Source organism: Oncorhynchus masou, chromosome 1 (assembly GCF_036934945.1).
Source record: "Oncorhynchus masou masou isolate Uvic2021 chromosome 1, UVic_Omas_1.1, whole genome shotgun sequence".
NCBI classification, from domain to species: Eukaryota; Metazoa; Chordata; class Actinopteri; order Salmoniformes; family Salmonidae; genus Oncorhynchus; species Oncorhynchus masou.
In genome coordinates this window covers 33,040,218-33,058,182 of record NC_088212.1, presented here as the reverse complement: position 1 = coordinate 33,058,182, position 17,965 = coordinate 33,040,218, and the positions used below count along the sequence as shown (strand labels likewise).

Genomic DNA, 17,965 nt, shown 5'->3' with positions numbered 1-17,965 from the left:
AACCCTGATGTCCAGCAGAGGACGGGGACAACCTCACTTTCAACAGCTCCATCCCAGACCTTGACAGAGGCTTGTAACACTAGTCAAACTCACAATATATACCACACTAGAGCTTTGAGTCTGTCAACTACATAGCAAATGTTTTGTTCTCATACAGAAAAAGCATTAACTTTCAGCATTACTCTTGAGAAATACAAATCTATCACTATGGCCAAGCAAGTGTACACCTGACCTTCCCTGTACTTACTGAACAAAACCTTCAGGAAATAAATCAATAGGGGGAGAAAAAAATATCTGAACTGAGTTGTTCAACCTATGATTTCAAATCATCTTATGGCAAGGCGGGACCACGAGGTGCTCCAAACAGCCGTGGGCAGAACAAAAGCCCTGCAGCGCCAGCAGGGATGTGAGAACTGAGTTATGTGTTTATAGCAGACCATAAAGTTTATATGTTAGATTTGTATGTGTGATATGATGAAAGAAGGGCCCTCTGCCTGTGAGCTGGTCCTGTAGGCCGTGTGGAGACGGGCTGTAATCTGGAGCACGTAATTAGAGGATTCCGTGGGAGGTAGAGAAACCTAGGGACTCGCCCTGTGGAGAACTAAAATACCCACTAACCTACAAAATGTACAAAGAATAAGTGTTATTTTCCATTTTAGAGAATACTGATTCAACTATGAGTGAAGGTAAGGGGGACGTGTTTTATTTTCATCTTTGATAATAAAGTCCCTCACATATTGCACTGCACTAACATCTACAACACCAGAGCAGAATTTTGTATTTGACCTCATTGCTCAACTTTCAGGATTGCCACATGAACCAGTGAATCAGGGATTGTGAATAATTAGAAGTATATATTAGTAGTGGACAAAGATGTCCCAGTCCCCCTCATCAATATCTCCCATCATATGTAATGTTTAGGAGCAGGCAAGGAAAATATATTCAGTATGGCAGCCCGAACTGTCCCCCCTCTCTAGACTGACCAAAGCATCCACCAAAGTATGTGAGCGTCCATGAATGTCCCTCTGCAAGGAGAGGAGGATTTGGGGGAGGTAGCAGGAAAACATGGAAATGTAGAGGGATGGACATCTTTCTGCAATCAGCAGGCTTTTGTTTTTTACAATTGGAGAAGTAACTTTCAGTATACTTCAAGTTATAGGAGAAGGGAGGAAACTTCTCTGCTCTCTCTTTCTCCCTCAATTTCCTTCTCTGCTCTCTCTCTCTCTCTCGCACTCCCTCTCCCCTTTTCTGCTGTTAGAATCCCAGTACCATTCAGTCCAGAGGAGACACCAGCCAGACATACAATCTGTAAGTACTGACCTTTTACATTTTTGTTCAGTTTAATTCATGGTTAGAACATGTATAACAAGAATCAAGTTGTTTTGATTGCTGTAGACTGTACAGTGATGACAAACCTGTCAATTTAAGGTTTAGAGATTGACAGAGAAGGAGACGTTTTCTTTTTGTGGAAATCGCCTTTTTCGTTTGTCATCTACTAACAGTTGTAGACTTCATTTTTTAAGGGAAGACATCAAAAATGTTTTGAGAAAAGTGTAGCGTTAACATAAGCATAAAGTCCCTCATATATATATATATATATATATCTCAAAGTATATATATATCTCAAAGTTCGAGAAGTCAAGACCTGGAGCGAATAGAACCTTTAACGAGATGTTATGGGGCATGTTACAGAGAGCTGGTCTTAATAATTACAGGGGGGAAAGTCACAATCACACAAGTGATTGGTAACCCTAGCGGTCTCCTGGCACAGACCTGCACCGTAGTGACTATTAGCACGCGGAGACAACTGCACCTTAGAGATTATATATACATCCAACCCTTACATACAAGCGCACACAGTCAACTCTGCTGTTCTATTATATACTATGTATTCAACTGCGTGACCAAGATACTGCCCACTTTTGACACAGCACATTCAGTATCTATTATGCTATTGTATCTATACTGTATATCATATTGTTTACATAAAAGGCTATTACTACAACACTACCTCTTCTATTACTTGTTATTTTGTATTTGACTCGTATTATTGATATTGATTATTGTACTGCAATGTTGATGGAACTGGCACAAAAGCATTTAACTCGCTGCACCTTTTATACCTACTGTGTACATGACCAATACAGTTGTTTTATTTGTGGTTCTTGTAGCTTGTAGGTGAAGATGGAGAGAGGAATTCAAGATGATTCTCTTTAGATGGTCTTTCAGTGGAGGGCCTTACAGTGATTATATTCCTGAAGATGTAATTATGGCTGGTTAATACCATGGTCCAGTCAGAGTGCATGTGGCTCTGTAGCCACCCTGACTGCACATGCATGGGTGGGGAGATCAAGATAACCATCCATTTTAGTATGACTGTGGTTTACAGTACATGCATGTTCATGACCACACAGTCACATGGGCACAGCATTTACAGGAAGGAGTAAGGGAGCAGAGGTTGATTGTAACAAGCGGCTGATTAGAAGCCAGTCATCCTCATGAGTGAGTAGTAATTACACTACATGTATTTCCAGACACAGTGAAGGTGCCCGGTTACAGACTTGAGTTCAGCTCCGTTCTATGCCTTTTTAAACACTTCAATCGTTGATTTAAGTCTCTAAATATTCTTATTAGAATTTCACCAGAGCGAAAGAGAGAGGCAGAAAGACTTTACATTTAGAGAGAGCTTGGACTGCGAGGTGATGTTCAGACTGAATTTGAACTGCATTAGATGCTCTAGACACTTTGATTCTTTGTCTGTAGAGCATACTGTAAGTCCACCCGTTCCACAGGCAGGCTGAATGCAGGCTTCCATATGAGCAGAAATAACCCATCAGATCCTTGCCCGTAACCTGTCGTTAGCCTGCTGCAGCCCAGTGTAAATATAGAGGCCACAGTCACAAGTCTCCCACGCCTCCCTGCTCCCTGTGGCATATATAGCTTCCTCCCCTCTTTGGTGTGGTGGATGGGTGGGCCTCCCTTCTCTATGCAAATTAAAACCTCAAACTGTCGGACTCCACCCCAAGTAATGACTACAGACAGTTAAAATAGATGTAATACAAGATGTGAAATGGGAGAAATATTGTGGATGTTCTGTAGTGATTAAACTTAGATTCCGCTTTTGCTGCTGGTGATTCTCTGATCCACCTCTACGCAGACGACACCATTCTGTATACTTCTGGCCCTTCTTTGGACACTGTGTTAACAAACCGCCAGACGAGTTTCAATGCCGTACAACTCTCCTTCCGTGGCCTCCAACTGCTCTTAAACTCAAGTAAAACTAAATGCATGATCCTCAACCGATCGCTGCCCGCACCTGCCTGCCCGTCTAGCATCACTACTCTGGACGGTTCTGACTTAGAGTATGTGGACAACTACCTAGGTGTCTGGTTAGACTGTAAACTCTCCTTCCAGACTCGCATTAGGCATCTAAAATCAGCTAACTATTTCGCAACAAAGCCTCCTTCACTTATGCTGACAAACATACCCTCGTGAAACTGACCATCCATAGCCTCCAACACTCTACTCAGCAAATTGGATGTAGTCTATCACAGTGCCATCCGTTTTGTCAACAAAGCCCCATATACTACCCACCACTGCGACCTGTATGCTCTCGTTGGCTGGCCCTCGCTTCATATTCATCGCCAAACACACTGGCTCCAGGTCAGCTATAAGTCTTTGCTAGGTAAAGCCCCGCCTTATCTCAGCTCACTGGTCACCATAGCAACACCCACCCGTAGCACGCTCTCCAGCAGGTACATTTCATTGGTCAACCCCAAAGCCAAATCCTCCATTGGCTGCCTTTCCTTCCAGTTCTCTGCTGCCAATGTCTGGAATTAACTGCAAAATCACTGAAGCTGGAGACTCATATCTCCCTCACTAGCTTTAAGCATCAGCTGTCAGAGCAGCTTACAGATCATAGCACTTGTACACAGCCCATCTGTAAATAGCCCACCCAACTACCTTATCCCCATATTGTTATTTTTTTGCTCCTTTGCACCCCAGTATCTCTACTTGCACATCATCTTCTGCACATCTCACTCCAGTGTTAATGCTAAATTGTAATTATTTCACCACTATAACCTATTTATTGCCTTACCTCCCTAATCTTACTACACTCGCACACACTGTATATGGATTTTTTTCTATTGTGTTATTGACTGTACGTTTGTTTGTGTAACTCTGTGTTTGTGTCGTACTGCTTTGCTTTATCTTGGCCAGGTCGCAGTTGTAAATGAGAACTTGTTGTAAATGAAAACTTCTCAGCTGGCTGACCTGGATAAATAAAGGTGAAATAAAAAAGATTAATCTGGTCATTGGGAAAATCTGCAACACCAGGGCTGTTTCTACTTTGTTCTTTGTTATGACACAGATTCCCTCATCACACTGTATCAGACCCTTTGATGAATGTTTCTTCATACTAATACTAGAAACCCAACTGCCACTGCATTCTTAGTTGAGAGGAAAGGAGTTGTGTTGTAGGCCTACAGTAGCTGCTGTAATACAGAGGCAGAAAATGAAAGCCTATCTTTAAATCAGCCCAAATATTCATTCATTTGACATCACAACATTTCTAAACCATCTGCAATTTTAATAAATGTTCTTTTGAAAGTCTCCCTCTTGTCTTTACAGGATTCTGAAGGAAAGATGAGGCACCACTTGATTCTTCACCTGTCATGTGTGAGTCTGGTTATGCTCTGGGGCCATGGCTGTGCCAGGCATGTGCCAATGGTCTACAGCATTTCCATGGATGGCAGTGGTGACGTAGGGGAGACGGATCTTATATTCCCAGTTGATAGCCCCCACCACCCTGTGTCCCCCACCGTCGATGTGTCCCCCACCGTCGATGTCTCCCCCACCACTACCCTAGCCCCCACCCTGGTCAGCACCATCACCAACACCATCACCACCACCATGATCCGCCTCAAGGACTTTATGGTCACCCGGGTGGTGGACTTCCTCCAGGATAATATGCTGATCATCATCGTGGTCACCTCCCTCCTCATTGTCATGATCTTCATCATCTGCTGTGCCGCTACCATGAGCCAAAAGCGCAAGTTGGAGGCCTACAAACCTCCGGCCAACTCACCCAGCAAGTATATGGACCACACGGCGGAAGGAGTCAAATCCTCCAGTGAGGTCCAGAGTAGGGTGTGCGGCGGGCCTGACTCAGCCAGGAGGGTCCAGATCCAGGGAACCTCCAAGAATCTGCGCACCCCTTCTGCTGCACTGGTGGGGGAAAAGGTGGGCAAGGAGCCCAAACCGAAGGAGGTCCAGAAAGTGAACGATGTAGAGGAGAAGGAGACGCGGAGAGTGGAGCCTAAGCACAAAGGGCAGAAGGCTGAGGACGTGCAGCAATGCTCCAGCTCCAGCACCAGCCAGCCTATGGTCTGCACCTGCCACCTGAGGAAGGCCAACCACTAAGTATAGGTTGGGGCTCCAACCATGTAAACTAGCAAAAAAAAGGAGAGAGGAACCTTTTTCTTGTGCGGAGGGAACTCCCTGGGTACGTCCGCTGCTGTGTGCCACTTGTATGTGGAATCTGACCTTGTGGATACCTTTTAGCATACAGATACTGTACAATTAGGTCTAAAGAGCATACTATCAGGCCTTAAAAACATAAGGAATTTCAGCCCTGACTGTCCTTTTGATATATCTGATAAATTATTCCTCCTATACTTTCCTTGTTGTAGAAAACAGTCCTTGTGAAATGAGATTTGTTCATCAATTGATAGCTTTCAAAGCGACATGTCAAAACATATACCAAGACAGTGTGTTTAGGATGTTTTCATGTTATTACTGTTGGGAAATTGTACTGCTCAGTTAAGCTTAACTAAAAAGATGCAGATCACACAGAAAAAAAGAAAGTTATCTTCTGTGAACGAGAGAAAGCCAAGCTTATTTCTGTTTGCTAACTCTATGGCGATAACCTGGCCAGTTGATTTCAACACAGTAAATGATGTGAGAAAATGTATTTTCTTTTAGCAATGGACTTCTTTTTTTCTCTTACTTCATTAGAAATGTTACAATTATATACATGTCATATGGGTGCTTTGTGGATTAATATTGAAGAGAATTTTCTCATGCTATATGGATAGATGGTAGAGCTGCTTTTTTTGTATTACATTATCTATTTTTTCCGAACATCAAAATAACTGTGATTTGCAGGTGCGAGTATGTGGTTACAAAGGTCAGTGCAAGTTTTTATTAAAAATGGACTTACATTACTCAAGTAAATTAAAATCCCCAAATTCTCCTGAGTCCCTTTAAGGATTGTTTTACAGTGACGCTCAGTTCTGCTGTACATTATGGTCATTTTGTTTGCGTAATGGATCTTATTTTATTTTTGTCCAGCTTCAATGGAGATTTTGTTGATATATGTTTTTTTGGAAATTGTAAGTGTAAGACAGGCAGTGAGATTTCACCATGTTCATTAAGTGTTTCAAAAACATACACAGAACAAAAATCTAAACGCAACCTCTAAAGTGTTGGTCCCATGTTTCATGAGCTGAAATAAAAAATCCCTGAAATTTTCCATACGCACCAAAAGCTTATTTCTCTCATGTATTGTACACACATTTTTCACATCCCTGTTAGTGAGCGTTTCTCTTTTGCCAAGCTAATCCAACCACCTGACAGGTGTGGCATATCAAGAATCTTTACACAGGTGCACCTTGTGCTGGGAAGAAAATGTGCAGTTTTGTCACAATACAATGCCACAGATGTCTCAAGTTTTGAGGGAGCGTGAAATTGGCATGCTGACTGCAGGAATGTCCACCAGAGCTGTTGCCAGATAATGTTAATTTCTCTACCATAAGCTACCTCCAACCTTGTTTTAGAGAATTTGGCAATACATTCAACTGGCCTCACAACCGCAGACTACATGTAACCACGGCAGCCCAGGAAATCCACATCCAGCTTCTTCACCTGGGAATCATCTGAGGGGAGGTTGAGGGGGAGCTGAGGAGTATTTCTGTCTGAACTGAGAAGTATTTCTGCCCTTTTGTGGGGAAAAACTCATTCTGATTGGCTGGGCCTGGCTCCTCAGTGTGTGCCCTCCAAGGCCCACCCATGGCTGTACCCCTGCCCAGTCATGTGAAATCTGTAGATTAAGGACTAATTTATTTATTTCAATTTACTGATTTTCTATGAATTAAAGTAAAATATTTTGCGTATATATTGTTAATGATAAATTGCCATATGGAGTTTGGCCATCTCAATGGTAGTATTGGCAAGTTTGGTCACAGGGTGTGTAAAAACAGCCTTGGAAGAAAGGGATGAGGCATACTGCATGTACATTAAAAACAACTTTGGAGCTCCTCATTTTCATTTATTTCTACCCAAGAATATGTTGGAAGAAAAGCTGTCTGGTTTATGTCTGTTCTCAAATTTCAAAAAGAAAAAGGACAATGATAGTGACCTGCACATCACTGCATGTACTTTGTCTGCATTGACAGATGTGCCTACAGTTGTATGTTGATATTATATATACTCTAAATATTTCAGCAACAAACTTTGAAATACTCTGTCCACTCACACATTACATGGGAAATGTGTCCATAGTGTCACCTGCATATCCACATTGGTGATTTGCCAGTTCAAGGAGGCTGGCACCACCATGTAATGTCATGCCCAAACACAAAGCCAGTGAAAGGGACCAGAGCCTCGATCTCTTGCCCCCTAGCTTCCTTACAAGATTCAATCAATATTTCAACAGCTGTCAATCCAACAACATATACTTTGCATTGAAATGGAACATGAGTGTATTTGAATACAAGACACTGATTTGTACACACAAGCTCATATCATGTCAAATCACTTCTACTGTATATGATTTTGTGCCAGGGATTCTTAAAGTTAGGCAAATTCTGCCCCCCTGTGAATGTTTTCAGTATTGTAAGCACTGGCTGTTTACATTGCCAGACAGAACATAGTTAAAACATCGATTTCCATCTTTATTTGAACAGAACATAGTTAAAACAGAGAAAGAATCGATTACCATCTTAAACGTTTGTGATTTAATGATCATAAAATATCCTACCACAGAAAGCGGGTGAATGATTGACAAATACCAATTTGTTTTCAAAGTGAAAAATGGAAGTTTGATCCAGTTATTCAGAGCCATTTTACCGAACATCAAAGATGAAGGCAGCCCAAAAGCAAATGCACACCTTGTAGAGCCTGAAATATGAGCCCCGAGGGAGCCTCGCACCAGGGTCAGATTCCTTCTTTTTCAACAAGGTGCTAAATAATTCTGCAATATACTACTCCTGCACTCTCACTCTTTCTACCGGGAGAACGGAAGGCACACAGCCGCGTCTCGGTCTGGCGAGGCTTCATTTAGTGCAGCTTCTCAGAGTGGCAGGACGTTGGAGGATGTCCTATGACCTGGATGTTAGTTGTAAAGGGGACGCTACCTGAGGGAGGTCTGCTCCTGAAAGAGACAATTGCTGTGTTTCTATTTTCATGGTTCTACCTCTCTTATGTTATGAGACTTCAGTGTTGTTTCTCTGCCCTTGAAAATTAATACATTTTGGAGGATGAAGAGGATAACAAAAACAGGTAATAGAGCATCTTAAAGGCATCGTCAAACTTTGATTGGCGGCTGCTTGAAATTCTCAACGACGGTGGTTTCTGGAGAGCCAGTCACACAATGGATCGACCATAGACGTCTTGGCTGGCCAACTTATTGGGAAGAGCGGATGAAACAGAGCCCTGGAAGAATGGTACACAATGGTTTGAGTACGGTAGTAGTTACAGGTTGTGTACAGGTTTGGCCCTGTCCGGGGGTGTTATTGGATGGGGCCACAGTGTCTCCTGACCCCTCCTGTCTCAGCCTCCAGTATTTAGGCTGCAGTAGTTTGTGTTGGGGGGCTAGGGTCAGTTTGTTATATCTGGAGTACTTCTCCTGTCCTATTCGGTGTCCTGTGTGAATTTAAGTATGCTCTCTCTAATTCTCTCTTTCTTTCTCTCTCTCGGAGGACCTGAGCCCTTGGACCATGCCTCAGGACTACCGGGCATGATGACTCCTTGCTTTCCCCAGTCCACCTGGCTGTGCTGCTGGTCCAGTTTTAACTTTCTGCCTGTGATTATTATTATTTGACCATGCTGGTCATTTATGAACATTTGAACATCTTGGCCATGTTCTGTTATAATATCTACCCGGCACAGCCAGAAGAGGACTGGCCACCCCACATAGTTCCTCTCTAGGTTTCTTCCTAGGTTTTGGCCTTTCTAGGGAGGTGTTCCTAGCCACCGTGCTTCTACACCTGCATTGCTTGCTGTTTGGGGTTTTAGGCTGGGTTTCTGTACAGCGCTTTGAGATATCAGCTGATGTATGAAGGGCTATATAAATACATTTGATTTGATTTTGTGTATCTGAATTTAAGACTATTTCTTAGAGATTTACAATGACGATGGTCACACTGACAAATGTGACAATAGCGCATGTTCTTTATTTTGCTTTTGTTTAAATCAGATTCTCTTTTACCATAACCTTATTTTACTTTTACTATATCAACACGGTCTTATCTTTTTTTAAATCCAAGCTTCATATGACTGGAATGTCAGCTCGGAATAATCTGTGACTCCCCTTCCTTATAATTATATCCATCCAAATTATATCTGCCTCTGAAATTGCCTTAGGCTATGTCTCAGTAACACACACAGTTGTCTTTGTTATTAAATGCAGTGCATGCTGCTGTAGTTTTTATCCAAATGATTTAGCCATTAGTATGTAGATTGCAGCTGGTGCTTGTCTCCACGTTGCCTTGTCCTTTTTCCTCCCTCTCCTTCTCTTCCCCCACTCCTCCTATTGAGCCATGCCGTGGCGCCTCTATGGTCTCCTACTGCTGTGTGCGTCTCCCCTGGCCTGCCTTGTGACACCCACCCCTGCCCCGAGGGCTGGTGCTGTCCTCGCCCAGGGCTGATGGTCTTCTTTGATTCCCTGGGCCTGATGTCCCTGCCCATCTCCATCTCTCTCACCACATCTGTCGTCTCTGTGGCCTGGAACCAGCTCTGTATTGTGGACCACCTACGCTGGGCCCTCTCTGGGCTGCAGGAGCTCCGCCTCAACCACAGGATGAGTGTGACATCCTGTACCGGTGGCTACTTAATGGAAGGCTAAAGATGGCCACTGACCTGATGTATGCTGAGCCAGCACATCTCACACATTGCATGCTCCTCACCTTATCTGTCATGTCTATCTGTCCATGGGTCCTGAAGCCTAATGAGAAAGTTTCTCACCTCAGCTTCACCACAAAGCCAGAGACAGAGCTGGATACCTACACAGTGGAAACCACACTGCCCATGTAACAGTATAGCTTCCGTCCCTCTCCTCTCCTCGCCCCGAACCAGGGACCCTCTGCACACATCGACAACAGACGCGGTCCTTGCAGCACAAGGGGAACAACTACTTCAAGATCTCAGAGCGAGTGACGTCATTGATTGAAACGCTATTAGCGCACACCCCGCTAACTAGCTAGCCATTTCACATCGGTTATACCTATACTCATACATCACTCCCTATACTCATACATCAAAACCAGGGATTTTGTAAGTCTCTCTGGTTCATGAAAGCAAGCGTCGAAGGGAATCTTCAATGTAAAGAGCCTCATTCAACCACCATACCTTCACAAAGATGCCCCTCAATCTCGCTTTCTCTCTGACCAATACATATTAGAGGACCTAAGCTATGAAGAGTGCTTTTTTTCTGAATTCAACACCATCTGTAGCCCCACTCAAGGAGCCTTATACCACTTTTTTACCCATTAAGGAGCCCAGGTTGTTACAGGCCAATACTCCCCTGGTAACTCAAGCGCTGTAGAGTCAAAAAGTTTCACAAACCAGGGTGGCTCCTCACCTTCACCTTCACCCACTCCCAGAACCCTCACTCTGCAGGGCTCCTCATCAGTCATAGGCCTGTTGGCTGTGTTGTGTGTGCTGGTGTGTCTCCTCATGCCAGCAGTGCTGCTAGTCCTGAAAAATATACTTGCCCATTACCAAAGCGTGGCCCCACCTCAGCAATCATGAGAGCAAAATATATTAAAAACCTTTTGTTTATCAGATTATTTTAACTGGTACTGTAACACACAACTCAATGGCCTTTAGGTTTCAGTGTCTGTCCTGAGACTGGAAGGTTGGGAGTTCAATTCCCAGCCAAGTCATACCAAAGATTGTAATGGGATTGGTGCATCTCTGCTTGACACTCAGCATTAAGGAGATAGATTTAATGCTAAGGCCCTGCGATAGACTAGCGTCCTGTCCGGGGGGTGTACTTGTACATCAACCTACCTCATAGGCTCCTGCTCCTATGAGCCATTCCGACTCGCACAAGCCGAGGCTCGTGCATCGCTAAATACTTACTGTAAGGGATTTTCAAAATATCAACAGTATAGACAACTTTTCCTCCTGATGGACGAAGAAGAACATACACATACATACACTAACATATACCAGTATTTATATTTGTATTCAATTTGTTCAATGGCACTATTATCTGCAGTGCAATTGCTAAAATGTAACTGTACCTCAGTTGTCTAGTTGTGTGTAACTTCCCACAGGGACCATGATCCTGTCTCTATACAACCAGCGAGCCAACTAAACAAAAAACTTGAATGCCAAAGATACAATTAACATAATGAAATAAATAATTTGATAAATGTCCACTTCTCATCTATTAATTGATTAGATTTAAAATGCCTTTGTTGGCAGTTGAAAAAACAAAATATGAATGATTGATTCCATCTGGTTCAACATTTAGGAGTATCATTCGAGAATCGCTATTCATAGGCCTATTAAACTACCAACAAACACATCAATCTTAAACATCTGCCGCAAAAACATAAAACAGTACAAACTCACCAGCAGTTGTATTTGAGATATACAATGAGTGTACAAAACATTAGGAATACCTTCCTAGTATTGAGTTGCACGCCCTTTGAACAGCCTCATTTCGTCGGGGGAGGGACTGCAATATGTCAGAAGAGTTCCACAGAGATACTGGCCCATGTTGACTCCAATGCTTCCCACAGATGTGTCAAGTTGGCTGGATGTCCTTTGGGTGGTGGACCATTCTTGACAAACACGGGAAACTGTTGAGCAAGAACCCAGCAGCGTTGCAGTTCTTTCCACACTCAAACCGTTGCGCCTTCAGAGCTTTTAGTTTGATGCATGCCACGTCTGAGCAGGTGAATGTGGCCATAATCTTGAAGCCAAGTCAAGAGATGATGGGACACGACCCAGAAGTATGACGTAGGAATGTGTCACTTTCATAGGGTATTATTATTATGGTTTGAAGTAGCCTATTGGGCATATTGCCGCGTTCAAGTCAACTTGGAACTCGGAAACTCAAAAATGTTCGGCTTGGAATCTCAGGCGTGGAAGATCTGGCATGCATCAGCAACACATGGGCAGAGGATCACAACCATGATGTGGTTCTATTTCAATTACTTGTTTGGTCTCTCACTATGGGTAATGCCTGGTAGGGGGTAGAGTCTAGGAAGATCCAATCACACAACGTCTGCCATAGACAGACAGGGGCAATGGCCAAAAGTGGACTACTCCACTTCCCATATAATGGGCCATAGTCCGCTCATATCTTCACTTCTTTCATCTTCCTCACGGATTCGATTAAGATCCTCTACTCTCCTCAGCATCAACTTGGACACCCATTCAAATTAGTGGATTCGGCTCAGTCGTAAAGTGGTCGGCCACACAAGCTCACAGAACGGGAATGCTGAGGTCCATACAAAAATTGTTTGTCGAGATCAGTGTGGAAGAAATTGACTGGCCTGCACATAGCCCTGACCTCAACCCCATAGAAAATCTTTGGGATGAATTGGAATGCCGACTGCGAGCCAAGCCTAAACTAAGCTCTTGTGGCTGAATGGAAGCAAGTCCCCGCAGCAATGTTCCAACACCTAGTGGAAAGCCTTCCCAGAATAGTGGAGGATGTTATAGCAGCTAAGGGCAACTTCATATAAATACCCATGATTTTGGAATGAGATGTTCGACAAGCAGGTGTCCACATGTTGGAGTGGTGCTGGAGATGATAAACATCTTTTTGAATGACCATTTAAGCACACGGTCTTGAGGCTCACCCTCTACAGAGTGGATTTCCCCCCTCCCAGAACATCAAACTCCTAAAACGAGCACGGCAACAAGGGAATCCTGGGGGAGAGGAATACCTCCAGTGTGGAGCACATCCTAGGAGGTACGAGCCAGAGTTTTATCCTACTAAGATCCACTAGGCTCGTATAACCTTCTCAGGCTGGTCACTAGTTCTCCATCCACTTGGTTAAATATCCCGTAGTGTCAATTCCACTCTATCCTACGGTAGAGGGTTTTTGACTGCACTAACAACCCGCAACCGCTAGGGTGTTTTTGCTCCCTTCATCTAACAGATGGACTCTAAGACTGTCAGATGCAGCAGGCACTCTTCACCTGTTACGCTAAGTTTTAGCGAAAGCCACTGTTGGGCCCCATGCTTAGTGGTGTTTCTCACAACCAGCGTCCCTGGTTTGTCTCCTTGTCCTGCCGTCCTCTACATGGATACCAATATGACGTGTTTCGATAGTCCCATAGCCACCATCTTGTGTGTGCTTCCAAGGGTTATGCCGCCGTAACTGATATTCTGCTCTGTTCCTCTGCTACTGTGAGAGAGCCTAACTGTCATCAGCCGGGTAATTTGGGTGCAGGAGCAGTACAACAAGGGTATACTCCGTCTAATAAAATTGCTCTAAGGAGAAATTGTGTTCCACACGCCTATAATTGCAGGTTTATGAATACGCCCTGGCAACTACTGTTACTCAGGGATCTGCTGACCCATGCGAACTGAGAGATTTTTCATCCCTTGTCCGGACATGGTGGTCTTTTGGGGCCGGCCAATGAGAGGATAAATCTTAATGAGACAGGCCTACCGCTGAAAGATGTGGAGACTATTCAGAATGCTAAAGCTCCAGCCACACACTCACTATACAACAATAAGAGGTGTGTATTTGCAACCCGGTGCAATCAGAAACACATAATACCCTTTCTTTGCTTCGTTCCAGAGGTACTTTGCTTTCTGCTGGACCTTTTCGACAAGTGAAAAGCTTTTTTCCACTATATAGGTGCATTTAGCTGCCATCTCTGCCTGCCATATATAGGCTTCAACAATACAGTGGGGAAGTACCCCCTGATCTGCTGTTTTATCAAGGGCACACATCACCTAGGTACAGTGCATTCGGAAAGTATTCGGACCCCTTCACTGTTTCTACATTTTGTTACTTTACAGCCTTATTCTAAAATGGATGTACATTTTTTTTCCCAATCTACACACCATAATGATTAGACATTTTTGGCAAATGTATTAAATATAATAAAACAAATACCTTATTTAAGTATTCAGACCCTTTGCTTTGAGACTGAAAATTGAGCTTAGGTGCATCCTGTTTCCATTGATCATCCTTGAAACGTTTCTACAACTTAATTGGAGTCCACCTGTGGTAAATTCAATTGATTGGACATGATTTGGAAAGGCACACACCTGTCTTTATAAGGTTTATAAGTTAACAGTGCATGTCAGAGCAAAAACCAAGCCATGAGGTCGAAGGAATTATCCGTAGGGCTCTGGGACAAGATTATGTCGAGGCACAGATCTGGGGAATGGTACTAAAAACAATTATGCAGCATTGAAGGGCCCCAAGAACACAGAGACCTCCATCATTCTTAAATGGAAGAGGTTTGGAACCACCGAGACTCTTCCTAGAGCTGGCCGCCCGGCCAAACTGAGCAATTGGGGGAAAGGGCCTTGGTCAGGGAGGTGACCAAGAACCCGAGGGTCACTCTGACATAGCTCCAGAGTTCCTCTGTGGAGATGGGAGAACCATCCAACAGGACAACCATCTCTGCAGCACTCCACCAATCAGGCCTTTATGGTGGAGTGGCCAGACGGAAGCCACTCCTCAGTAAAAGGCATGACAGCCCGCTTGGAGTTTGCCAAAAGGCACCTAAAGACTCTCACACCATAAGAAAAAAAATATTCTGTGGTCTGATGAAACCAAGATTGAACTCTTTGGCCTGAATGCCATGCGTCACGTCTGGAAGAAACCTGGCACCATCCCTACAGGGAAGCATGGTGGTGGCAGCATTATGCTGTGGGGACTGGGAGACGAAAGTTGAACGAAGCAAAGTACAGAGAGATCTGCTCCAGAGCAGTCAGGACCTGAGACAGGGGGTGAAGGTTCACTTTCCAACAGGACGACTAAGCACACAGCCAAGACAACACAGGTGTAGCTTGGGGACAAGTCTCTGAATATCCTTGAGAAGCCCAGGCAGAGCCTGGACTTGAATCCAGTCAAACATCTCTGGAGTAGAGGTCGACCGATTATGATTTTTCAATGCTGATACCGATACCGATTACGGGAGGACCAGAAAAAAGCCGATACCGATTAATCGGACAATTTTTATATATATTTATAATAATGACAATTACAACGATACTGAATGAACAATGAACACTTATTTTAACTTAATATAATACATAAATAAAATCTATTTAGTCTCAAATAAATAATGAAACCTGTTCAATTTGGTTTAAATAATGTAAAAACACAGCGTTGGAGAAGAAAGTAAAAGTGCAATATGTGCCATGTAAAAAAGCTACCGTTTAAGTTCCTTGCTCAGAACACGAGAACATGTGAAAGCTGGTGGTTCAATATTCCCAGTTGTTCAGTATTCCCAGTTAAGAAGTTTTAGGTTGTAGTTATTATAGGAATTATGACACGTCGACTATTTCTTCCTATACCATTTGTATTTCATATACCTTTGACTATTGGATGTTCTTATAGGCACTATAGTATTGCCAGCCTAATCTCAGGGGTTGATGGGCTTGAAGTCCTAAACAGTGCATCAAGCATTAAGAGCTGCTCGCAAACGCAGAACAGTGCTGTTTGAATGAATGCTTACGAGCCTGCTGCTACCTACCATCGCTCAGTCATACTGCTCTATCAAATACCAAATCATAGACTTAATTATAATAAACACACAGAAATATGAGCCATTTGGTCATTAATATGGTCAAATCCGGAAACTATAATTTAGAAAACAAAACGTTTATTCTTTCAGTGAAATACGGAACCATTACGTATTTTGTCGAACGGGTGGCAACCCTAAGTCTAAATATTGCTGTTACATTGCACAACCTTCAATGTTATGTCATAATTATGTAAAATTCTGGCAAATTAATGATGGTCTTTGTTAGGAAGAAACACAGTTCGCAACGAGCCAGGCGGCCCAAACTGTTGCATATACCCTGACATTGCTTGCACTGAAAGCAAGAGAAGTGACACAATTTTCAGAGTTAATATTGCCTGCTAACATGCATTTATTTTAACTAAATATGCAGGTTTAAAAAATATACTTATGTGTATTGATTTTAAGAAAGGCATAGATTTTTATGGTTAGGTACATTTGTGCAACGAATGTACTTTTTTCACGAATGCGCTTTTGTTAAATCCTCACCCGTTTGGCGAAGTGGAATTAGGCTGTGATCCAATGATAAATTAACAGGCACCGCATTGATTATATGCAACGCAGGACAAGCCAGTTAACTACACATGGTTGATGATATTACTAGGTTAACTAGTGATTATGTGAAGATTGATTGTTTTTTATAAGATAAGTTTAATGCTAGCTAGCAATTTACCTTGGCTCATTGCAGCCACAAGGTCCTTTTGACGCTGCACTCGCGTAACAGGTGATCAGCCTGCCATGCAGTTTCCTTATGGACTGCAATGTAATCGGCCATAATCGGGGTCCAAGAAGGCTGATTACCGATTGTTATGAAAACTTGCATTAATCGGTCGACCTCTACTCTGGAAAGACCTAAAAATAGCTGTGCAGAGACGCTGCCCATCCAACCTGACAGAGCTTGAGAGGATCTGCAGAGAATAAATGGGAGAAACTCCCCAAATACAGGTGTGCCAAGCTTGTAGCGTCATACCCAAGAAGACACAAGGCTGAAATCACAGCCAAAGGTTCAGCAAAGTACTGAGTAAAGGGTCTGAATACTAATGTAAATGTGATAGTTTTTTATTTGTAATATATTTGCAAAAATGTCTAAACCTGCTTTTGCTTTGTCATTATAGAGTATTATGTGTAGATTGATGAAGGGAAAAAAACAATTTAATCCATTTTAGAATAAGGCTGTAACGTAATTTTTTTGGGGGAAAAGTCAAAGGATCTGAATACTTTCCGAATGCAGTGTATGTATAGCATTCCTGTAAGACGAAAAAATAAAGGCACAAGCCCTGCACTTCTAAAATGGTTGAGTTCCTATAGAAATTTGAACATGTTTAGAGCGTCACCATTTCGGAATGGTAGTTGGTGACAAATCTCTTATTCCTAAACATTTGTTTTACTTTTCTTTGCCTGCTGTTGCTGACTCTGTAGTAGTCACGTTGCATGCGGCGTAATGCATCAGTGTGAGACTTTCTGTATTTTTAAAGTTATATATCTTAAACTGATTTGCTGACATGCAAAACATTTTGGGACTGTATCAACAGTGGACTAATGAAACAAATACCAAAATGTAGTTTTTGAGTGGAATTTTCTTTAAGTCAGCAATACCTATCCAGGCATTATAAGATCTGATATGCATCAGCAACGCCTGGGCAGAGGAACGCACCCAATAATTTCAGAGCATATATGAACAAATAGATATAAAAATCCCACAATGATGAATTTACTCGCATGATATCGGTGATGAACTGCATAACAGTGCAATAGGCTACTTCTTATGTGCTTCCCATTGCACAGAATGCACAGGGATACATACTATATTTTCCTCAAACCCCAATCTTGGTGAAAGCTCATCATGACATCGGCCATTAAAATTGCTTAATTGCCTACCGTAATCCTGGCTTTATTTAATTGCGGGGAGATTCAGTGTCGGCTCTTTTCAAGAAGAATTTTAGCAAATGCA

At 42.9% G+C, this 17,965-nt stretch overlaps 1 protein-coding gene across 1 annotated transcript; it reads left to right on the top strand.

The window, feature by feature from the left end:
- Window positions 1-932: 932 nt before the first annotated feature.
- LOC135551745 (transmembrane protein 119-like) lies at window positions 933-6,535 on the top strand. The gene is made up of 2 exons (XM_064982988.1): window positions 933-1,308; window positions 4,633-6,535. Exon 2 carries the CDS (start codon window positions 4,648-4,650, stop codon window positions 5,422-5,424), a length of 777 nt encoding a protein of 258 aa, XP_064839060.1. The 5' UTR covers window positions 933-1,308; window positions 4,633-4,647; the 3' UTR covers window positions 5,425-6,535.
- The last annotated feature ends 11,430 nt before the right edge of the window (window positions 6,536-17,965 follow it).

Bases quoted from the DNA above. Each gene is read 5' to 3' on its own strand.
- LOC135551745 (XM_064982988.1), top strand. From the start codon at position 4,648: ATGAGGCACCACTTGATTCTTCACCTGTCATGTGTGAGTCTGGTTATG.